The sequence below is a fragment of the Alosa sapidissima genome, chromosome 24 (assembly GCF_018492685.1).
Source record: "Alosa sapidissima isolate fAloSap1 chromosome 24, fAloSap1.pri, whole genome shotgun sequence".
Classification (NCBI taxonomy): Eukaryota; Metazoa; Chordata; class Actinopteri; order Clupeiformes; family Clupeidae; genus Alosa; species Alosa sapidissima.
This window is the reverse complement of record NC_055980.1, coordinates 16,132,053-16,157,052: the sequence shown is the minus strand read 5'-3', so window position 1 is coordinate 16,157,052 and position 25,000 is coordinate 16,132,053. Positions and strand designations below refer to the sequence as shown.

The window sequence follows — 25,000 nt, the reverse complement described above, 5'->3', positions numbered from 1 at the left end:
GAGAGCTGTGTGGGTGGCTTGACTGCAGCAGGCCCAAGTGTTGGCTGAGGCGTCTTCTGCTTTTGTTTTGTTACTTTCTTTTTTGTAAAGACCTTTTACGTAAATAAATTATCTTATCAACGCTAACCCCTCGAGTTGTCTCCATATTTGCCATGGTCTTGAGCCAGATCGTGACAAAGTGGGGGCTCGTAGAGTAGAACTCTGCCTGTTTGTTTGATCATTTGTCATAGTTTTTCTATGGCTCTGGTGGTTCCTAAATTTATGAATGAGTAGGCCGCGTGACGTCATCACGTAGTAGTAGCCGGTCAGCTGTAGCGTTGTTCGGGTATACACGCGTAGCTGGTTTGTTTGGGGAGACTTTATCGAGAGGGTAAGTAAAAGTTTTCTGTAATGTTATTGTTATCTGGTTACTGTTATCTGGTATACTTAGTCTGTATATTATCTGGAAGGCTACTATCTGGTTGTTATATTATCTGGTTCTGGTATTGTGTAGTATTTGGTATTGCTAGTTGTTTGGCGATAGGCCTATCTGTTTGTAACTGGGTTCCAGGGCTTGTGTGCAGTTCCTCTTTATCACTGTCTGGTCCCTGTCAGGTGTAGGGGCAAATTCCCTTTGGAGTTAGTCCTGAGGGGTGGCTGTAGTGTGGCGTTATCGGTGGTTTGAGTTATTACTCGGGAGCACAGCCGAGGCTGCAGGGGGGGGTCGCCAATTGCTGGTTGCCAACCGGGCTTGCGGTATTTGGTGTTAGCGCCTGAAGTGCTAGCGGGTAAGTTAGTTATTTTTTCTGGTTAGGTAGTTAGAGGGACAGGACTGTGATATTTGACTGTAGACGAGCTATTGGAGCTTTATTTGCAGTCGGTTTGCTAGGCCTTTATCGTTAATTTCAGCGTGTGTTCCGTGTTTTGTATTAGTCTTCGAGTTTAGGCAGGTCTGTATATTTTTGTTGACGTTAATTATGGCATCTGTGCAGGAGTTTCTGAGAACTCCGTCTGTGGCATTGTTAGAGTTGCTTTCACGTGAGGAAATAGTTGAATTAGCAACGCATTATGAAATTGATGTCGGTGATAAGCGTATGAAAGAGAACATGAAACGTATCTTAAAAGAGACCCATACCATCCATTCTCCTGGCAAATGTACGATCACTGGACAACAAAATGGATCACATACGACTGCTGAGATCAACGAACCGGACAGTAAGTAACTGCTGTGTGCTCATCTTCACTGAGACTTGGTTAAATGACAACATTCCGGACTCTGCTGTACAACTGGAGCAGCTAGCATGCTATCGAGCAGACAGGGCCATTGTAAAGGGAGGTAAATCACGAGGAGGAGGAATCTGTGTTTACATCCGTGACGAATGGTGCCGGGACACTGTAGTAGTATGCAAACACTGCTCACCACTGGCAGAGTTTATGATCATAAAGTGCCGTCCTTTTTACCTGCCAAGGGAAATTACTGCGATTCTGCTAGTCGCAGTATACATCCCGCCTACCAACAACAACAGCGATAAGAACGCGGCTCTTAGTGAACTGTACCAGGCTGTCAGTGGCACACCCAGACGGTTTCACCATCTTCACTGGAGATTTTAACCATGCTGATCTCAAAACTGTACTTCCAAAGCTACACCAGCATGTTGATTTTCCAACAAGAGGAGATAACATCCTGGACCTGGTCTACACTACACACAAAGGAGCATACAAAGCCACCCCCCTACCCCACATTGGACTTTCAGACCATATCACTGTTATGCTAATGCCCGCATACAGACAAAGGGTAAAAGCGAACAAACCGGTTCGTAAGCAGGTAAAAGTGTGGCCTGAGGGAGCCTCCGATGCTCTTCAAGACTGCTTTGACACAACAGACTGGGAAATGTTTAAGCAGGCAGCCACTTACAACAACCGGACAGACATAGAGGAGTATACAGACACTGTAACCTCTTCCATCACCAAGTGCATCGATGATGTGACCCACACAAAAGACATCACTCGGGCTAACTGGAAGCCATGGCTGACGGGGGATGTCCTCAGGCTGCTGAGGGCCAGAGACAAAGCCTACAGAGCTGGGGATAAAGCTGGCATGAAAACAGCGAGAGCCAACCTGTCCCGTGGCATCAAGGAAGCAAAAAAGGAATACACTCACAAGATAACCACCCACTTCAAAGACAGCAGGAAGGCACAAAGCCTATGGCAGGGCATTCAGGCCCTCACGGACTACAAGCCCGCGCCACAGAGCTGTGAGAGCAACATCCCTCTGCTCAACAACCTGAACCGCTTCTTTGCTCGCTTTGAAGCACAAAACAGCACCTGCCCACAGAAGACCCATCCCCCTCTACATGAGCAGCCCCTGTGCCTCTCTGCCGACAGCGTGAAGAGGACACTTGCTGCTATCAACACCCGTAAGGCAACAGGTCCAGACAACATCCCAGGTCGTGCGCTGAAGGACTGCGCAGGGGAGCTTAAGGATGTCTTCACAGACATCTTTAACACTTCCCTGAAGCAAGCCATCGTCCCATCATGTTTCAAAGCTGCCACCATCATACCTGTGCCGAAGAAAACTGCTCCATCCTGCTTCAATGACTACCGCCCTGTGGCACTGACACCCATCATCATGAAGTGCTTTGAGCGGCTTGTCATGTCACATATCAAAGCCATTCTCCCCCCCCACCCTGGACCCCTTCCAGTTTGCATACCGAGCCAAGCGGTCTACAGAGGATGCAATCTGCTCTGCCCTCCACCCAGCCCTCACCCACCTGGAAAAAAGAGACTCATATGTGAGATTGCTGTTTATAGACTTCAGTTCTGCATTCAACACCATAATACCACAACAACTCATCTGCAAACTTGACAAACTGGGACTCAGTACTTACCTCTGCAACTGGCTACTGGACTTCCTCTGTCAGAGGCCCCAAGTAGTACGTGTTGGCAACAATACCTCAAGCAGCATCACACTGAGCACAGGGGCCCCCCAAGGCTGCGTGCTCAGTCCGCTGCTCTTCACCCTGCTGACGCATGACTGCACTGCAACCTACAGCAACAATCACATAGTGAAATTTGCTGACGACACAACTCTGGTGGGTCTCATCACCAAGGGCGACGAGACTCAATACAGGTTGGAGGTCGACCATCTGACCACGTGGTGCAGGGACAACAACCTCCTGCTGAACGTCAGCAAGACCAAAGAGATTGTTGTTGACTTCCGGAGAGGTCACACCCAACACCTGCCACTGACCATCGACGGTGCTGTGGTGGAGAGAGCGAGCAGCACCAAATTCCTGGGGGTGCACATCAGTGAAGACCTCTCCTGGACCACCAACACTGCATCACTGGCGAAGAGAGCTCAGCGCCGCCTGTACTTCCTGCGGAAACTCAGGCGAGCAAGTGCTCCACCAGCCATCATGACCACATTCTACCGAGGCACCATTGAGAGCATCCTCTCCAGCTGTATCGCTGTGTGGGGCGGAAGCTGCACTGAATACAACAGGAAAGCCCTGCAGCGCATAGTGAACACAGCTGGAAGGATTATTGGTGCTTCACTCCCCTCCCTGAAGGACATTTACACCACCCACCTCACCCGCAAGGCGACCAAAATTGTGAGTGATGCAAGTCACCCCGCTCACAATCTGTTTGATCTACTGCCCTCTGGGAAGAGGTACAGAAGCCTGCGCTCCCGCACTACCAGACTCACCAACAGCTTCATACACCAAGCTGTAAGGATGCTGAACTCTCTCCCTCCTCTCCCCCCTCCACCCTCAGCTACATAACATCCTGGACATTGGACCCACAATGGCCGCCTGCACTACTCCACTTGCACACTTGTACACTTTACAACTTGGTGTTGTTGTCCTGAAAACACAACACTTCTGCTGCTCTTACATAACTTGCACCACTATGCCACTTTCTTTCTTACTTAGGTCAAACAGAACTACCCAAGCCTTTTATTGGCCTGACTTTGCACTAGTATTTTATTGACTGTCTATGCACAATTTCAACCAAATTTTGCTGCTCTTATTTTTTCATTATTATATGTGCCCTCTTATTTACTTATTTACTTTTTGTTTACTTGAAATGTTATGTTTGTCTGTGGACTTAAATTGGTAAAATATGTCTTGTCTTCACCGTGGGATAGTGAGAAACGTAATTTCGATCTCTTTGTATGTCTGGAACATGTGAAGAAATTGACAATAAAGCTGACTTTGACTTTGACTTTGAAGCTGTTTGAAACAGGAGTCCTTAAAGTTGAAACGTTAGTGCAATCTGACTCTGGTGCGTCAGAGGCTGCTGCTACGAGTGTGCCTGTGAATCCATCTGCAGAAAACACCAGTTTAACGTTTGAGCAACGTAGACAATTGTTGGAAATGGAACTTGAAATGAGACAGCAAGAGGTGAGAAGGCTAGAACTGGAGCGCAGTGTGTATCAGCTTGGTAATGGTGGACGTGATACTTCAGCACGTACTTTTGATGTTCAAACTAATTTGCGCTTAGTTCCGCCGTTTTCTGAACGTGACCCAGGTACTTTTTTCACTCTGTTTGAGCGTGTAGCAGATGACCGGCGTTGGTCCGATTCTGAGCGCACGTTGCTATTGCAGTGTATGTTGACTGGGAGAGCTCAGGAAGCATATTCTGCTCTCACTGTTGCTGAAAGTCGTGTTTGTGCATCTGTTAAGTCAGCGGTGTTAAAAGCATTTGAGTTAGTGCCTGAAGCCTATCGTTTGAAATTTAGAACTTGGGAGAAAACGAGTAGGCAGACGCATATGGAATTCGCCAGGGATTTAACAACGCACTGTGTGACTTAATTGTTTTGGAGCCATTTAAAAACTCAGTTCCAAGTCACATAGCAACTTATTTGAATGAACACAAGGTGAAGACTGCTGCTGAGGCTGCCTCCCTCGTTGACGAGTATGTGTTGACACATCGTGAGCGTGCGCACAGAGCCCACAATGGTAATGGTGATGGCTTCCATAAATTCAAGCGTTGGGATGGAGGTATGAAGTCTCATCAGGGTAACTTCAACAGTGCTGCTAAAGGTCCACCACCATTTGATTCAAGCAAAATATGTAACTACTGTAAGGGTAGGGGACATTGGAAAGCCGAGTGCCTAGTTAAGTTATCTGCTAGGAATCATGTTTTTGGACAAGTGAAACCTAATGCCTTAGCTGTTCCAGTTGGAACTACAGTTGGTATTAACAGTTGGTATTAACACTCTAGATGCTGATGTTTCTTGTGTTCGGCCTGTGTTCCCCTCTGTTTTACCTTGTCAGCAGGAGCAAGTTTTTGATGGTGTCTGTGAGCGGCCAGACTTCTCAGCATTTCTGTCTGACGGTTACGTGTCACTAGTGGGAAGTGATACGAGGGTAGCAGTCAAAATTTTACGAGATACGGGCTCATTTGATTCATTTGTTGTAAGCTCTGTGTTGCCATTTTCTCAGTGTTCTGATACAGGGGACATGATTTTGATGCGTGGCATGGGTCTAAATGTGTTGTCTGTTCCTGTACACAAGTTTGTACTTGACTGTGGCTTTCTTCAGGGTGAAGTGTCTATGGGTGTCCGACCAGCACTGCCTATCGAAGGGGTGCATATCCTTTTAGGCAATTGTTTGGCAGGAAGTCGCGTTTGGGCTGAGTTACCATCTCCCATTGTAACCGCTTCTCCCGTTTTGAACATGCTTGATGCTAACTCACAGAATTTTCCTGATGTATTTACAGCTTGTGCAGTTACCCGTGCTATGAGTCGTGTGCAGGCTGACTCAAAGCCAAAGCAGGATTGTGTTAACGAGGATGTGGATTTTGCTGTGTCTGTGCCAGAGTCTCATGTCTGTCTCACGCAGTGAATTAGCAGCAGAGCAGCGTGCTGATTCTACCCTTGGTGAGCCGTTTGATCAAGTGCTGTCGGCGGCTGACGGTAAGAGTGCGGTCAAGGGATATGTTTTGCAAGGTGAGCTGTTGGTGAGGAAATAGGCTCTGCTTGGAGAGAATTTTGTGGGGGATCCTGTTTTCCAGATTGTGTTACCATGTAAGTTTCGTCAAGAAGTACTGAGTACATCACATGATCAACTAGGACATAGTCAGGAAAACTTATCAGTACATTCTCAGGTATTTCTTTTGGCCAAAGTTGAAGCGGGATGTATCTAAGTATATCAAAACATGTCACACATGTCAGGTTACAGGGAAGCCTAATCAGGTCATTAAGCCAGCTCCCCTCGCTCCTATTCCTGTGTTAGCCCAGCCTTTTGAACATCTCATAATAGATTGTGTTGGTCCCTTGCCTCTGTCCAAGTAGGGGTGCAAGTACATGTTAACCATGATGTGTCAATGCACTAGATAGCCTTCTGCGTATCCACTCCGTGTCATTTCTACCAGGTGAGTGGTTAAGGCACTTATACAATTTATTTCCATTTTTGGGATTCCAAAAATCATACAGAGTGATCGCGGCTCCAATTTTTCATCACGCATGTTTTCTCAGGTGTTGAAGCAGCTCCGAGTGAAACATAACCAGGCTTCTGCGCATCACGCACAAAGTCAAGGGGCCCTGGAGAGGTTTCATCAGACCTTGAAGGCGATGTTGCGCAGCTATTGTGTTCAGCTTCAGCAGGAATGGGAGGAAGGCTTACCTTGGTTGTTGTTAGCGGCTAGACAGGTTGTTCAAGAAAGCACTGGTTTTAGCCCTAATCAGTTGGTGTTCGGGCATAATGTGCGTGGGCCCCTGGATGTGCTTTGTGACTCTGTAACTGTGTCTGAACCTCCACAGAATCTGGTGAATTACGTCAACGGTTTCCGGCGTCGGCTGGTTGCGGCTGTTGAGATGGCTAAGGAGAAGCTGTCCTCCTCCCAGGTTAAAATGAAACGTCTCTACGATCGTAAGGCTGAAGTCTGTCAGTTTTTTCCAGGTGACCAGGTTTTAGCCCTGCTGCCTATTGTTGGTTCCCCGTTCCAAGCTAAATTTCATGGACCCTTTACTGTGCTTCGCCAAACCTCTGATTTAACTTATGTGCTTCAGACTCCAGGGCGTCGGAAGAAAAAACTCAGCTGTGCCACGTTAACCTTCTGAAGCCATATTACAATCGCGTGGCCCAGTCATCTGTAGGGGGAGGGAGTGCTCAGCAGCAGACAGCAAACCCAGTGCTGATGGCAGATACAGTGAGAGGGTATGTGTCTAGCAGTCAGGCTGTGCAGGATGACGATGGGGTGTCTGCACCTGATGAGACCAGGCTACGGGGTAGACTCAGGAATTCTGAAACATTGTCTAGCCTGGATTACTTGCTTGAGCATCTGTCTCTGGAGCAATCTGTTCAGCTTTAATTAGGGAGTATTTGTGTTTGTTTGGTGACGTTCCAACTCGTACACACCTCATCGAGCATGATATCGATGTAGGCGATTCCCAGCCAATCCGACAGTGCTTTTACAGGGTATCTGACGAAAAAAGACGCGTGATGGAGGATGAAGTTAATTATATGCTTGAAAATAACATTGCTCAGCCTTCTTCTTCTAGTTGGGCGTCGCCCTGTCTGCTGGTTGGAAAATCTGATGGGAGCCCCAGATTCTGCACATATTACCGTAAGGTCAATTTGCTTACAAAACCTGATGCATACCCCCTTCCTCGTATGGAGGATTGTGTAGATCAGGTAGGGGCAACTCAGTTTGTTAGCAAATTTGACTTACTCAAAGGCTACTGGCATCATCTAATCGCCGATCCTGATCCCGCCGTCAAGCTTTATTGACCATCTTCAATACAGACATTAGAACTAAAACACAACGCAACAATCAGAGAATCCAACATTTTTTTGTAAAGACCGTTTTTGTAAATAAATTATTACCTTATCAACGCTAACCCCTCGAGTTGTCTCCATATTTGCCATGGTCTTGAGCCAGATCGTGACAGTGAGTGTTTGTACAGTATGTGTGTGTGTATGTATGTGTGTGTATGTGTGTGTGTGTGTGTGTGTATGTATATATGTGTGTGTGTGAGTGTGTGTGTGTGTATGTATGTATGTATGTATGTGTATGTGTATGAATATGTGGGTATGCATGTGAGTGTGTATGTATGTATGTATGTTAGTGATGCACGATATATCGGCCGCCGATATAATATCGGCCGATATGGTCATTTTTTTACACATCGGTATCGGTCCGATGTCAAAATAGGGCCGATGTGAACAGGCCGATAATCATTCCTGTGTATTTGACGTGTGTGTAGCGATCCAAGCGTGTTATCTGTCTACAATGAATCCGTTAAATATGCCCTTCTATTCCATCATATTTCTTATTTAAAATAGCAGGGCAACAAGACTGACAGAAAGAAGACACTGGGCATCTGACAAAAGTTATTTCAAAAAGTTGCGTTGTATTGCGCTGCTCGCGTTGCTTGCAGTCAAGTTGATGGCTGGCTTGCATGTCATGTCACACCTAGCACATCTCTCGCGGTAGGCTAAATATAACTGTGTATCAGGCAGAATGTAATTATATGGTCGTAATAGGAATTTAATAGGGCTGTAACAATATGCGATTCAAAACTGAAATCGCAACACTCATATCCACAAACCTGTGTCGCGGTGTGAAAAGGCAGAACCGACACACCCTTTCTAGTGTCTAGCAGTGCTTTGCAGCTTACGCGGCCGCATAAACAACACACATCTCCCGCTTTACTTGGCGGTAGCCTACGTTGCTTTCATTGTAGACTTTACCAAACAGTATAAACCCCCTGTTAACCTTTCCTGCTTTGTTTCAGACCGTAGTCAGAAACGCAGGGGATTCGTTATTCGAGGGCCGATGTTATAAGATAAAATAACGTCGGGGTCACGGTCCCATTTCTGATGAGCAAAATACACGAGCTGAACTTTATGGAGTTTTATTTCGGACAGTAACACCGCTCACACTGTGTACAGACTCCAACTTGAACTTCCACACTCTCTGCTCGAGTCGCATGCATACACTTCCTCACTCTATCTCCCTCCTTCCCAGCTTCCCACACACACACACACACACGGAGCTCTCTTAAAGGAGCCGCAACACCATTTTACAACACCCCTCTCTTTGCCCTGCTCTCTCTCGCTCACTCAATGGACACGCGTGACTCGGCCAACGCAACCCAAATAAAACATTACAATCGTGAAAGCAAGAACTCATAGAAGACGACTAGCTAAATTACTATTAAATCTGCTTAGCAACATTAGCATGCTGCACATATTTGTTTAAAACTCTTGGTTTCAAGTTGACTGATCATCTCAATACCAATGTTTCCCAAAAGTGCCTGTACCAAGGAGAACAAGTATTACCTTTAAACTTAAACACACATGGGGAAACTGAACAGTCCAATCAGTAGACTATGATAAGCTAGCCAACTATGCTACTTTGTTTACAATATTTCCAGGCTTCAACCACACAGCTGAATTAAAGAGGGAGAGTTGTAATATAAATAGTAGGCCTATAGTGTGCCATACCTATAGGCTAATCTGCATAAAGTGCTGTCATAAATATCAGACATTCAGTATTCTCTCTTTTTATATCAGGATATAAAATAATACAGATATATTCTATTATATTGTAATCCTCTGGTGTTCTAAGGTAGGCTATTGAAACATTATTTAAAAAAATATTTCCATTTTGGAAAATAGCTCTTTATTTGATTATCATAAGAATGTGTTTTCTATACAGATATATCGACATCGGTAAATATCGGTATCGGCCATAACAGCAAAATTAATATCGGTTATCGGTATCGGCCACAATTTTCACATCGGTGCATCACTAATGTATGTATGTATGGGTGTGTGTGTGTATGTGTACGTGTATGTGTGCCGAGTGCCACTTACGTTTTGGTGCGCTCTGGTCCACTTTCTATAGGGGTGTGCAGGGCTGAGGCCCTCATGAGGATGTAGTCCCTGTTGTGGTCTGGGATAAAAACATAGCGTGTCTCCTGTGAACAAGAGAAGAGGAAAAGTACACAAAGTAAGTGAAACAAAGTAAGTGAATGGGGCGTAAAGACAGAAAAATCAGGGGCATAAAGAAAGTAGAATCAATCAAGAGTCAATCAAATCTCGCTCTTCAGAAACGACCAATCGCAGCAGAGCCAGTACCGATCCTGGTTCCCGCCCCCAAGTGGAGACCTTACAGGAACAGAAATCAACTTCGAGTGAGCAGAAATCAACTTCGAGTGAGCACATTCACTTCGAAAGATTACTCTTCGTTCCCAGCATTTTCTTCCTCGCTTGGGGAGCAGTTTCCTCTGAGTGGGCGCGTGCAGAGAGAATTTGCGTACTCGCATCTGCACAAATTTGAATATGGTGACTTAGTAAACCTGTTAAAACTCCTATCAAATCAAATTCACAGGCTACAAACAAAGAAGGTAAAGAAGTTGAAAAGAGCCTTAAAACTCATACAAAGTAGTGGTAGTAGCAGTAGTGGCATCCCTGAACTTGAAACTCTTCCTCTCTGATCGCGACATATGCTGTCAATCAAAAAGAGTCCTGCCACTATGACAGATCCTCCAATCATCATACAGAAGCTTGGCGTCCGGACCATCCCACTGCCCCATTTACTCCCAGAGACTCCTGGCTTCCCTGGAAATTACAATTTTGGTGCGTTTGTCCAAGGATTTCAGGATCCTGCAGGGACTGACTGCCTTTGTGCCACCCTGGTGGCCATTCTGTATATTGTTCTGTCTCATGCGCTTTGTGTTTACCTGTCTGTCATGTGTCTTTGTCTTCGCCCATCCCCTTATATGGTCTGCACTTCCTCTTGTCAGTTTTCTGTTTCCGCCCTCACCTGTTCCCCGTTATCGTCTTGTTGGTCTCGTCCAGTCCTCTGTCTTTCTGCTAATTAGTCTGTGTATTTCTACCCCCCTGTTCCTCTATCAGTTCGTCTCTCTGTTAGTAAGTTTGTTAGTCAATAAGGCAATACTCTGCTTGGAGACTTGCGCTTGGGTCCTTCTGCCTTAAACCTGACAGTACAAACCGACCAAGCATGGACCCAGCAGATTCTGATCGCAGAGAGGAGCTAAGTAAGGCGGAGTACACCCTCAGCAAAGCTCAACTCGGAGCTTGTCAAATCTACCGATCTGGAGCGCTGGCATGCTATTTGTTCAATGCAGGCATATGATAGGCTACTCTGGCCGACCAGCTTCCAGGTCTGGGAAGAAGTCTCCAGTCCCTCCTTGTTCCTTCCAGAGAGGCTGCTAGCTTCCAGCCTGACCCTGTTCCTGCATCGACTGGCTTCCTCCAGGGGCTTAAGGTGGGTCTGCTTCGCTTCCAGTCAGCCGCTCCACGTCCGGAACTCCAGCCTGCTGAGTTCCAGTCCCCTAATCCCACCCTTATCCAGGTCCCTCAGAAGGCTCCCTCTAGAAGGAGACATGGCTTCAAGCGTCGGCCAGTCCAGTTGCCCAACACCACCGCTCCTGTGCCCAGCCCTGAAGTGCCCGCTCCTATGCCCAGCCCTGAGGCGCCCGCTCCTGTGCCCACGGCCTAGTCCGCTCCTGGAGCCCAGTCTCCCGACTGCCGCCCAAGCCGGCCCTGCCTCTGCCCGAGTCGCACCCCTCAACCTCTGTCTTTGTCTGTCCGGCCCTGTCCCTATCTACCCCAGTTCCTGAGTGTTTGTCTGTCAATGTTTCCGAGAGTGTGCGAGTCTGACTCCTGAGTGTCTTGTCCGAGCCAGTCTCCCCTGTCTTGTCCGAGCCCGTCTGTTCCCGCAACTGTCCCTGTTACTGTGTCCGTCTCTGTCCCCGTCTCTGGAACAATAATAGGTATGGGGATGGGACTGGTAACAGTCATTATCCCAGTAACCGTCCTGGTCACGGTCGTCTTTCCTGTCTCTTCCCCTGCCCCTCTGAGTCTGTCCAGTCTCCATCTGCTTGTGCCCTGCCCGAGTCTGCCCAGCCATCGGTCTATTCTGCCCCTGTCTGCCATTATTGTTCCTGTTCTGCACAAATGGAAGGTGGTCCTGAGCCTGCCCGCTAGTTCCTACCTGCCGGCTCCTCCTTTTGGTTTACACATGGCCGCTGCGTGAACGAGGCAAATAAATGGCTGAAGATGTCTGCATGCTGCTGTTATCGGCTAGTCTGCGTTCGATGGACAGGGCTTAGCAATAGCTAAATGATAAGTCTTTGAAAAAAAACCTATGATGGTCTTGGCTCCAAATAGCTTCAGGCAGTCCAACTGAAATGTCAAATGAAACTTGGGCCTTGGAAAAATTATAATGTGTGTATTTCACTTTTCAACAAAAAGCGGATAGTAAGGACCTTGACATGCACCATGGCATGACAAGTTTTTGCACTATCCTCCTAAGTTTTCGCACTTCAGTTGAAGTGTAGAAGATAATGTTGTTCAAAGAATTAAATGTGACATTTGAAATTAGTTGAACAGTCTTATTTTCCTTATTTTTTTGTAAATAATGAATTGCAATAAATCTCATAATCAAATCGCAATATTTGTTGTACAGCAATATGTTACGAATCATAATATTGTATCATGGCCCAAATATCACAATCATATATACATTTTTGCCAATTCCCACCCCTAATACAAAGCTTCAGGTGTTTCTGGTGGAAATCAGCTATGTGAATATATGGTACTACTAATACAAAAAACATTAGTAGCTCTTAGCCGCATTCATTTAGTCAGAGTAGTCTATCTAGACCGGGCCAGGCATGCTGAATAGGTATAGACTAGAGCATGTATGCATACAACAGAAATATAGTATACTTTAAGTAGATCCACATACAGTATATGCATACTGAAGGAATGAGAGGTAGACGAAGGGTTCTTCTCAGTATGTGTACCTCAGAGAGGGGTGGTCCGTTGTAGCCCTGCGCCTGGTACCTGTGCAGAGAGTTGTGCATGGTGTTGGTGGAGAAGGTGTAGAAGGATGTCCGAGAGCCCACGTCCTGTTCAAAGCCCTTAATCACAGCCCCATTGGTTCTGATTAAACAAAAAAAGTCCATGAACACATTTGTACAAAGTATGCGATCAATCACATAATTAAGACATGAAGATAACTAACTGTGACATTATCTAATCTCTAAGAGAAATAGATAAGGATTCAAATCAAGTAAAGTCAAAAAGATAGTCAATGACTGGGTTGATCTAATCTACGTTTCCAGATTAGATTATGTTTGGCCAGATTAGAGCTGCTCAGGTTTTAATACATATATTTACCTCGTCTTCACTCTAGAAGTGCAAACCTTTTGCCACACTTTTAGCTATGTTTGCAAAGTGTCAGGGCATCAAAGCAAGCTACCAAAATTCCTTGCACGAACATACACATAGGGAATGTAATATTCCGAAAGTGGCATTTTCCAACTAATGTGTTTCCATGTCACAATATTCAGTTTAAAAGAGGCATATGATAGGGGTGTGATTCCGTTTTTTAGTATTGAAAATGTGAGCATAATCGACTTATGGCAGCTGGAATAAGGTGTTTACATGACTCAATCGGCACAATCGGAATACTGTCTTTAATTCAAACAAAACCAGAATATGGTGTGCATGGAATTAGTCATTGTGTCTAGAGATATTAAGGTAACAAAGTAAAATGGATGTTAGTATGAGAAGAGATAGGATAAGCGAAGAATGCAACCTAGATAAATGTAAAAAAAACCTTACTTTGTTTGAGAACCTCGCCATAGCTAACAGATTCTTATCACTTTCCAAACACACGAAGAGACAGACACAGATCTACACCCAAAACACACACAGACACACACCCACAGGGTAAACTGACACACACAAGCACACACACACACACACACACACACACACACACACACACACACCTGAATATATAGTCATGCTGGTCGATCTCCAAGCCCTTCTTGGAGTCCTTGAGGATGCCTCCGTTGCCCACAACCGCACAGCGGATGCACTGGGAGCGATTAGGCCTCTGATCCCAGTCATCCAACAGCACTCGATTAGCAGTGGTGTTCAGGACAGACAGAGTGGACTGTAATACTGGCTCCACACACACACACACAGGGTTAGAGCATGACAGTGTCTACAAATATTTGCAATGGATTACACATAAGCATGTGCAAAGGAATTAGAATGCCATTAACTTAACATCAATTATCAATATGCAAAAAAAACAGACCAACAAAACAGGTTACAAATACAACTAAAACCTTTGTGGGTGTATTAATAGATATGGATGTGCTTTTAGCATTTGCCATACAGGAGAATCACTGTCTAAGGCTTTCACAGAGCTTAGAAATCACACAGAATGATTAAAGACCCTTTCAATCTGTTCCTAGAGGGCTTCCGGTTGAAGTGTTCAAAACCAAAATGTCGATTTTAAAGTGTAACTCCGGCGAAAAAATGGACCCCAGGGTCTCTTTCTGCATTAAAACACATCAAATAAGCAGTGGAGACAGTATTTTTCGTTGATAAACAAACATGACCCTGGGGTCAATCCCCCCCCCCCCCCCCCCCCCCCCCCCCCCCCCCCCCCAAGTTACCATTAGCACAATGTTGTTTTCTGTGCCACCGGAAATGCTTTGTGAACGGACATGTTTGTTTATGCAGTTGAAAGGGTCTATAATGAAAGATGAAGAGAATACTACGCTGCTGTGCGACCTACAGGGGAACTGTAGTCCTCCCCATCCGTGGGCTCCGGGGTAGTTCTTCAGACGCTGGTACTCTGCCATTGTGGCATACTTGGCCCACTGCAGCACTGGTATTGTTTCCAGAAACTTCTTGGCGAAGCTGGAGAGTGGCACTTTGGTCCGTATGCTGTCTGGACAGCTCTGGAGGGGAAGGACACAATTGTGGAACTCACATTAGATTCTGGATGCGGGTTTTTTATTTTTTTTATTCTGACCACATATGGAAATAAGGCATTTCATATGAGGGGATAAACAGATATTAACATGAAGCATTTCAATTCTGTGGGATTCTGAAGATTTATGATGGCTTGTCAAGGAAATTGTTAGGGATATGTTTGGTGGAAATAAGGGTGGCCTTGAATAGTCCACATTGCTGTGAAGGGAGGGGAAGAGATTGGTCTTGATGACATTCAGAGACTCTGTTGTGTTAAATTGTTGGATTTTACAAAGAATAGCCTTAGCCGTAAACAAAGCAAAACAAAGATGTGTAAGATTCTTTTAGAATTTCCTCAGTAAAAAATGTTCTGCAAGTTGAAATAACATCTCTGGACCAGCATACCTTGGCTAGCAGTCTGTGCCTGCTAAAGAATTCAGCACAAAGGCAAATTTAGAAAATTAGAATGCCCCAACATGTTTTCCCCTTTTTTCACTCGTGTAAACGGGGCCTATTCTGTGGTGAAAGGCAAGGGACTGGGGTGGGGTGCAGCGAGACTCTGAGACATGATTCAATTTCCTGACACAACACACACACACACAGTCTGAAATGGCTGTGTCATTTAGAAGAACTAGAGTGAGGCTGGAAGAGGCTTGTGGTTTTCCCCCGGCCGTTCTCCTTCGTGGGACATGGAGAATTCAAGGCATTGCTTTGGAGAGCCTATTGAACTATGGAGAGCCACCAGATAGGCATGACACAGCCGAGGGAGGGGCCACATGCAGCTAAGTGGCTGAATGATGTCAGGGGTCGAAGCAGAAATGGTAAGGCATGAAGAGGACACATCTTGAGACATCAGAGTCAACAGTGAGGCGTTAACCTTCAAATCTATTTAAAAAGGCAAAACCACCCGTTTTGTAGACAGCTTCCTCTATGAAGTTGCCTGACAGGTATGCAGAGCATTTTCTGTATTGGCAACAATAAGTTGACACAAAATGGTGAAATAAAAGACTCATTGTTCGTTAACCAAGGAAGTTATGACAGTTGCCATAGTGTTGCACAAAAAGACTCACTGTTTGAAGGGAAGCGTTTTCAGCCGCATAGCTGTCTCCAAAGAAGTCAGGTTTGGTGGGAGGCGTAGTGGTGGTGGTGGTGGTGGTAGTGGTAGTGGTGGGGCGCTTTGGATGAGTAGTTGGCCTTTTGGTGACCTCTAATGGACTTCCTTGGGTTGTTGTGGCCCCAGAAGTGTCCACCAATAAGCTATTCCTGGCGTCATACACCTCAAGAGACCTGGAGCAAAATGTTTAAATGGCATGAGTTGGCTGTGTGTACGAGTGAATTTATTTTTTTCCAACAAACAGTGTTAGTTCACTTCTAGTGCTCAACCATCAGGGATAGGAGGTAGGCCTAATGCTGTGGCAAGCTGCTGTGAAATGTTAGGGAGGTCACCGAGGGGGGCTTGATTGACGCGGGAGAGTTTGCACTTCTTTAACAATCTTCCTCAAAGCCGGTCAGCCCACAACACACCAAAATGAATACCAGTAATATAAGCACACAAAGGCCCTGAAGCAATTGACATAAAGGAATATTGGCCTGTGCTCAAAAATACCCTTAAGATAAGCATACTTTGGCCCTGATACAATACTGGCCTGTGTTCCTTATGATGACGAGCTTTCACAACCGATTAAAAAAAAACAATTGTGTATCAGGAACAAATGGCCTGGGCACCTGCTTAAGTGTCAGACACAAAACAAAAACTGCATTTTTTAAGCAGTTCTGGTGTTTGTGATATGTTACCTGGCTGTATCCACTGTGACAACAGGGGTCAAGTTACCAACTAACAAGCCCCTCATCCCATCTCGCCAGATTTCTCAAAATAAAACAAGTGTTAAAGAAATATAATAAATGAAGGCAGCTCTACAATGACCAACCCTTGTTAAAAAATATTTAATATTTATTTATATAATTTTTTAAGCTAATAAAAAGTTATTTTTTTTATCTCTCTCATTCTGCATTTCACAGAGTTCTGGGGATTACTAGACCAGACAGAACGAAAGAGAGAAAGAAAGAAAGAACAAATTAATTAATGAAAGAAAGAAAATTACCAAAGACCTAATAATGAACACACTGATGAGGAGATGACCTCAAAAGCCAAAATTCCAAAAATGCTCACCCCAGAATGGTGATGTGTAAGAACAATGAGTCAACATGTTTCCACACTTCCAGTGATTTTAAATCTCTGACAATGACATAGGAGGCTATGATCATCAATGGATGCCCTTGAATGATTTTGTTGTTATCTCAGTCATCATAAACAAACAGTTTGCCCGGAGTTTGACCTGTGCCATCCTGTTGCACCTTGCATCCCATCCATTTAGTTGGCACCAATATGATCAAAGGTTTAATCATGTTATGTTAGCCCTATTAATCATACTGCGTGTTCTTTATTTGCCCATCTAGGCGTAGCAGCAACTGGATATGCAAACAACGAAGAAGCAAAAGCCAAGACCACATGCAGTACACCTTTGTTCCAGATTTCTCCATCAAAGAAAAATATAAACTATAAAAAAAATATATAAAAATATAATATAAATGGTAAATAGGCTTGGTTGTAGATTGCTCGCTGTGTGAACTCCCCCATCTATAACACAGGGAATTTAGCATCTCTCCTATACAGTATTTGAAATTAAAATATAGCACATTTTTCATGCAACACAAAGTGCATAGGTCTCCACTTATTATTTTTGTAATAACAAATAAGCTTAAGTATTATACATTATGTTTTTTAATAAATAGCCATCTAAATGTATTATTTAATGTTCAGACGTGTATTTTAAATCCTACACTTACAGACAGGCGGGTGCAGAGAGAGTAGCGATTACAATGACCTTCAAAATGACCAACTTAAGACTTCCCAGGAGGCTCATCTAGGTGGTAATGATACATGGGTCAACCTTTTGAACAATGTTGCTGGGCAACCACATTACCGGTTCCATCCATGTGTTTTTTTTTGGATGATCATGAATATGCAGCCTATTTCTCGAAAAATTGTTCCCCAATATCAGATAGAATGCAGCTCATTTGTTGTGTGTCCCACACACACACACACACACACACACACACAGGGAGTCGCAGCTTTTCAAATCACCGAAGGGGACTTTCGGGATACTTTCATGCCCCACCTGAAGACCGACTTTTACGGCCCCTTGTAATGAGTTCGCCTCGAAGCCCGGCTCCTCCAGCACTGGAGCTCACCGTATGGACCCTTTCAAGAGAGTTCCATTATCAGCATCATAGTTGGCCCCACACGACTTCCTCTTTAACATTCCATATGTTATCTTAATGCAGAGGAAGTAGATTGGGGCCCAAATAGAACGTTCAAGCATTGTTTTTGTTTTTTTTGTTGAAAGGGTCTATACACGACCACAAGCCACGCGTCTCCACAAGTAAATGAGTAGCTCGCCCAAGAACCGCAGCACTTTTCATGAACTTTCTCTCAAGTGAATCTGACTGCCGTTTGAATACAAATAAACCCTCATTCCTTTCACTTGCAGGAACTTTCCAAAAACTTTTGCTGCTTCCCGAAACAACACTACCACTTAACTAAAGATAATCATCATATCAATTTACTTATTTAAAATATCCAGTCGTTATCCACGTCATCTTTTTTGCCACACAAGAAGGCTACAGTCAGTACCTCATTCAGCACCAGTACAGTAGACTAGGCTTTACCATATCTTGGACTACGTGCTTTATCACAAAACAGGCAGAACAAAGGCTACACCACTCCTCTGACTGAGCTTACCTAGTGGCATCCTTGGTGTCGGAGAGGGCCCTGAAGTTGTCGGTCACCATGTGCCAGGGCACCTGAATCTGCAGGCTAACGCAGAGCACATAGAGACCCAGAAATCCACTGATTACCACGAAGAACAGCACCAGTCGCCGAGCGGGCAACTCCATCACCGCGTGCCGGTCTGTAAGCGGTAGAGGGCTGAGGATGGTGTGGTGTATGGCAGCTGTGGCTACGAGAGGGGCCCCTGCCCTTCGAGGGTTAGCCCAGGACATGGAGGACAAGCAGCGGAGAACAGTAGGAGGCTGAGTTGTGGTGAGAGGCTGAGTTTATAAAGGGCCCCTCCCTGGCAGCTGTGTGTGTGTGTGTGTATGTGTTGTTTTGCTGTTCACTTGCACGCTGTCCCAGAATAAAACAAGGAGGAGGAGGAGGAGGAGAGAGGAGTGATGTCGTCCAGGACCAGGAAGACTTTAATTAGTCCGCAGTACACGTTGCATTTCACACTCCTCCTGGACAAGAGAGAAGAGAAAGAAAGTGAGAGTGAGTGAGTGAGTGAGTGAGTGAGTGAGTGAGAGAGAGACTAACTTCATATTGCCATGTTGCCATGTCTAACCACCACTCTCACACAGTAATCCTACTTTAATTAAACCTCTTGTAAGGATCCTTCCACACAGCAAGCCCAGGGTCCCTTTATTCCAACTCAGTTCAGGTTCCTGTTCCCTTTAATGAAAGGATTTGAAAAAAACAGTAAAAACAGTACAGAAGAGGCAAAAGGTGGATTTGTCATCCTGATGCATCTAGGCAGAGAAGGCCAAAGGTGTGTGAAGTGTTGTAAGACTGACACATTTTGACTAACAACTGCGGGTAGCAGTACAGCAGACAATATGCTGAGTCGTAGGGTCATTCCACAAAATCGGTGCCTTTTCAACTTTAAAAATGTGAAAAATATGCCCAATGCCCATTTAATTAACACATCTGAACATGACAAGAAATTGTGTTGGGCCATCTCAAGCTATGCATTTATTTTTTACCATTCACTTATTACATAGAATATTGTAGGATAGTAACAGGACTGATGGTAACAGGACTGATGATTTCATGCTAAATTGCTCCTTTCTAGCTAACAGGTCAAGGTTAGGGAGGCACATGGTATGTAATCTGAAAGGTTATTACTTCTAGATATTGGTAATATCAGTATTGATAAATAATTGTTTATATATACACTTTAAAAAATGGTAACAGGACTGATGTTGTATGCTCGCCCCTCTCTCACAACCCTGATAAAACATGAAAAATAGGACATTTAAGAAGAGAGAAAGTTACCCTTTCTTACACTGTGGAATCTGCTTATTCTAAATGATGTCACTTCCTTGAAATTATATCACTTCTAGTTTGTACCATTATTTTATAAGGGGTTTTAGTGAAAGTAACAGGACTGAGATGAAATTAAGGGACAATGATAAATGACTTATGTTTTCTAAGAAAACATATCTATTTATGTCAAAAGCATTGCTTAACAATGAGATTACACTTAAGACAATATAAAACTGTGAAAATTGTATCATTTTACCAACATTTTACAACTGAGAAGTGCTGTTGAAAAAGAAAAAAACATAGCGTGGGACAAGCCAAAATCAACCAAAATCCTTACCCATAGCATATATTTATGTGATTTTAATCATTTGAACTTGTATTTTATTGGGTTTACTTGGTCTTATATTGATGCATATGATCTATAGTAACATTACGTTTTTTAAATTACACATGTATTTGTTGTTAAAGCAACTTTAGAACTGATTATATGTTGTGGGACGCAAATTAGGCACCGATTCGGTGGAATGACCCCGTAAGTGATGACAGGAAACAGAGATCTTGATAACCCAAGAAGTGTGAACTCTTTCTGTCTACTGCTGCTCTGTGACCCCAATGCACACTGGTGACATTAGTGAGGCACACGAGTACAACAGCTCCAATAGCAACAACAGAACGCACGCACGCTCGCAAGCAAGCAGCTCCACATCAGAGGCCTCTCCTTGAGTCCCCTACTCATAAACATCCTCACATGTCAACAACAACAACAACAACAACAACAACACACACACACACACACACACACACACACACACACACACACACACAATAACTGTGAGAGGACAAGATCTGGGGCTGCGCTGCATGCGGTGGCTATGATTTTTAACCATCCCAAGGGTGGTTCAAAGCTTTAGCAGAAAGCCCAACAGTGCCTGGTCCTTCTACAAGCTAATAAGTAGGCAAATTGAATGCACATGTTCCTTTCTCTTTCACCTTTTTGGTTATTCTACAGCAGTGAAATGCTACATCCGGTGAATGTAAAGAACAGCAGTATTTGAAACTGGACAAGACTGTGGCAAGAGCGAACGAAGACAACTCAACAAACAAACAGACAAAATCAATAATATAACTGCCATAGGAGATCAAACAGCAGTCCTGTGTTTTGTCTAGACAATGAAAACATGTTTTGAGTGTGGTGCTCTCCCGAGTTAAATAAGCTACAAAGCCGTAGAATACCTACTTTTGGTAGACACGTGAGCTGGATTCACCCTTGAGCGTCAACAGTAAAAAAAAAAAAATCAGGTGCTAAGAAACAAACAACTAGAACAATTCCAAATCATCCACAAGACACAGCAAACTGAACACATGTGAAGTACGCCCCCAAGTGAAGTAAGCCTCTCTTTCTTCCCTCTTTCTTTCTCTCACTCTCTCTTTCCCGCAGAACAACTGAAGACACCCAAGTCTGTTAGACAGCAAGAGGTTTGAAACAGAACAAAAGTCAAGAAAAAAGTAAAAAACAAAACAAAAAACAGGAAGAACATAAGTAGGGGGAAAAGGCGAGACTGTTGTCTTACCGGGTATTGGAGAGAAGCCTTGCTATGGCTTCTTACTACATGCAGCAGTGTGTCAGAGAAAGAGCTGGCGAGTTGAGCTGAGGTGTCTCTCAACTACGCAACCCCCGTCCGTGTTCGCTCTCGCTCTCGCTCTCTCTCTCTCTCTCTCTCCCTCCCTCCCTCCCTCTCTCTCTCTCTCTCTCTCTCTCTCTCTCTCTCTCTCTCTCTTTCTTTCTTTCTCTCTCCCAATGTGCCACTTCACTTCACCAAGAAGCTCAAATGGGGGCTGCACCAACGAGGAGAAACGACCAGCAGCTGCCAGCAATTGGTCAATGGTCCCCCCCCCCTCCTCCCCTGCCCCTTCTCTCTCTGCAGTTGTCCACTGAAAGGCAAGGAGGGGGGAGGGTGTTAGAGATAACAAGAGGAAGAGGAGGAGGGGAAGGAAAGGGGAGGGGAGGGGGGTTAAAGGTAGGGGGGCAGAGGTTTACAAAAAAAGAGTCAGGAGTGTGTGGTGATCATGTGAAATGAGTGAGGAAAAGATAAGGAAATGCAGAGAGAGAGAGAGAGGAAAAAAACAGTTAGAACAAAAAAATGGAAGAACAGTTATGAGTTTGAGAAAATAGAGAGGGCAAAGGAAGTAAAAAAGAGAGAAAGAGTACATAAAAAAGTGAACAGCAGAGAGAGAAATGGCAAATTATTTATACAAAGAGAAGCCAGCAACTCTTGCCTACATATGACAACGACACAGGACAAACTGAAACAGCTGATGACAGGGTCGGCATGCTGGGACCTGTAGGCCTAGGCAAATTCACACGTGCGCATGCACACACATTCTTACAAACAAATACACACACATACGTGTACACAACACGACTAATGGTGGACATGAAACGGCATGTTACCGGGTATCCTCTGCTTGCTCAGATATGTCAGACTCAAGAGCCCTGTCAGAAACTCCCTCATCACACACAGACACGCGCACACACAGACACGGGAGCACGAGCACACACACACACACACACACACACATACACACACACACTCATTTGCACACTCTTGCACAATTTCTATGGAAATGGACACATCTAGTGTTTCCAGATGAGTTTATTTCCTCAATGTGATTAAGATTAATATGTGAAAAAAGATGCCTTTCAATACCTCTGAGCCACATATAGGCTACAGTGTCCTATCCACATCAGGCCCACTGTGGGGAAGTGTGTGTGTGTGTAAATGTGTGTAAGTGTGTGAGAAAGATAGATAAAGAGAGGAAGAAAGAAAATGAACAGGCTTCGAAAGTGGGTCAGACATAATATATTATATGTTCCACCAGATGGACACACACAAATACACATGTACACACACACACACACACATGCATGCACACACGCATGCACACACACACACACACGAATACAATGATGACAGTAAGAACAGAAAGTAAACATTTCAAACTGTGAGGGGGGTGAGGTAGTTTAGACTATATGAGCCAGAAACTCTGGCTTTCTGTCTGACAGCCTGCAAAGCCTTAACAGCACTTTTACTGAATTTAGATTCTTCTTCTTGTCCCCACAAAGTTGACAGGTAACCTTTACTAATTTCTTAAACAAGAACTTTTTTGTTTGTTTTGTCTTATTATCGGGAAATAGGCCTACTGTAAGTCCCAACAGGGCTTGAGTGACGTTTCTGAGAACGGGGGAAGGGTTTTGTGTCAAAGAGTAATGTGTCAAAGAATTTTGCTTTGTAGCCTAATCTTCACACCAAACAAAAATGTAAAGTCATAATGTTGATGTTAATTCCGGATAGTCAAACGTAGCGGGTAAATGTTAAAATGGCTTGCCATAGTTTACCATTTCCTAGAAACAAGGGTACTTCTCTCCGTCATTATGGGCTGATGCTACTTGCCAAAACGACAAAAGAAACTTCACACAATGGCTATTTTAAAAATGATTTTGTTACCGTTTCATTGCTTCCGTTGAGAAAATAGGCCTAGTTCGCCACACAAATAGAACTTTAAAGTTTCAGATGTTGCATGACAATGTAATGGCTGACTTTCACTTTCGCAAACCACTTCTCGCTAAATGACATGACAGACGTGAATCGTCTCAGAAGCACAGAACCCCTTGCATCATAAGCATACAGACCTCCTAACGTTGGATAGGCCTATGAGTATGGAACTTTCTGCAGCACATTGAAGAGCCGTACAAGTAAGAAAATATAACAGGGAACATACACATGAAAGACAAACATTTTAATTTACTTTTTCAATTTCTCTGCAGTGACATTTCAATATTTGCAATATCTCAAATAATCTTTCATTTCACAGTTTCAAAAGCATCACAGTTAACGTTCACTATAGTCATCATAAAACAAGTAGCCTACAACTGAGGCAAGAGCTACAAATATTAAGGACACATAAAAAATACAGATTATATTAAAACAATAAGTAAAAAAACAAACAAAAAACAAACAAAAACAATAAAACAGCAAACTTCCAATTAGTCAAAAGAATATGCTAATGTTTCGGGGTTAAATAAGAAAGACATGGCTTTGGGGTTATGGCAATAAATGACACAAAGCAGAGGTCATTGGCACGAGTGGGACTGGCATGCGCTTCAGAAATGCCAACCGCCACTTTCCTTACGGACGACACGACGCCAGCAGTGGCAGAGGAGGACCTTGGAGCAGCTGACTGCAGAGGCCTCCGGAACATTCCAGAGTGTTTCTCCGCTGTGCCCACCGACGGTTCCACTACAAAGCATCGCCTATCGTTTGACATCATGCATTTTGGTGAAGGCGTCAGATGGGCGTAAAGGGGTGCATTGCCATGTGGGTAGGTGTTGGGGAGGACGACCACCCAGTGGGTTTCTTATGCCCCCCAACTAGAGGGCACCTTGCTAGGTACGCTTCCTATTAAGAGTTTGGTCATGCCAATTAAGGGATTCTCTCGTTGGTGCTCCACATCAAAGAGAGAGAGAGACGAGGGAGAAGAACAAACTTCAAAGAGGAGAGGGAAAAAAGCACCCCCAGGTGCCTTCTCCCACCACCTGGACCCCACCATGAAGAGAGAGGCATAGAGAATCCATCTCCTGGGTGCTACTCTGAACAGCCACCACAGACGTGAGACGACTGCTTAAGAAACATCTGGGGTCAGATCCACACGCAAGATACTGCACCACTGTGCTTGATATCTCACTCCTTCCACACAACTGTGGCATCACGTCCCTTAATGTTCTTTTGATTATTTATTTGATTTAAAATAAGGTATCAGGGAAATCTGATGAACTGAAGCCACTCGAAAATGGTACGTCTGAGGTTCAGGAAAAACAAAAAACAACGAAAGATTTTGAAAGTTTGTAATGTTTTTTTTTTGTTATTGTTAAGAGGCAAGGCTCAACACTCAGCATTGGCTTGCCAATTAAATATCATATTATGTTAACAAATTTACTTGTGCATGGCACATTAATCATTGAGAAGACTACAGTGTGTTGATGGCAACACAATGGAGGTGCAGTGCATTGACAAGATGCCAGTTTGTACGCACACACGCACATACACACATACACACACATCTGAATAGCTGTTGTCTTTTGGGCTTACTTTAACAGCTGACC

At 44.3% G+C, this 25,000-nt stretch overlaps 1 protein-coding gene across 7 annotated transcripts in view; it reads right to left on the bottom strand.

Annotated features, from left to right (window-relative positions):
- Window positions 1–21,574, bottom strand: part of st6galnac (ST6 (alpha-N-acetyl-neuraminyl-2,3-beta-galactosyl-1,3)-N-acetylgalactosaminide alpha-2,6-sialyltransferase) — a 33,062-nt gene extending 11,488 nt beyond the window's left edge. The window contains exons 1-9 of one of the 7 annotated variants that reach the window (XM_042082030.1): window positions 21,411–21,574; window positions 21,077–21,105; window positions 19,164–19,245; window positions 18,541–19,034; window positions 15,809–16,025; window positions 14,560–14,725; window positions 13,760–13,934; window positions 12,767–12,905; window positions 9,807–9,910 (exon numbers count right to left, since the gene is read on the bottom strand). In XM_042082030.1, the coding sequence (XP_041937964.1) occupies window positions 9,807–9,910; window positions 12,767–12,905; window positions 13,760–13,934; window positions 14,560–14,725; window positions 15,809–16,025; window positions 18,541–18,800 (1,061 nt within the window). In that variant the 5' untranslated portion in view covers window positions 18,801–19,034; window positions 19,164–19,245; window positions 21,077–21,105; window positions 21,411–21,574. The remainder of the gene's footprint in view (window positions 1–9,806; window positions 9,911–12,766; window positions 12,906–13,759; window positions 13,935–14,559; window positions 14,726–15,808; window positions 16,026–18,540; window positions 19,035–19,163; window positions 19,246–21,076; window positions 21,106–21,410) is intronic. The other 6 variants (XM_042082033.1, XM_042082031.1, XM_042082032.1 and 3 more) reach the window with 6 other exon arrangements.
- Between the last annotated feature and the right edge of the window lie 3,426 nt (window positions 21,575–25,000).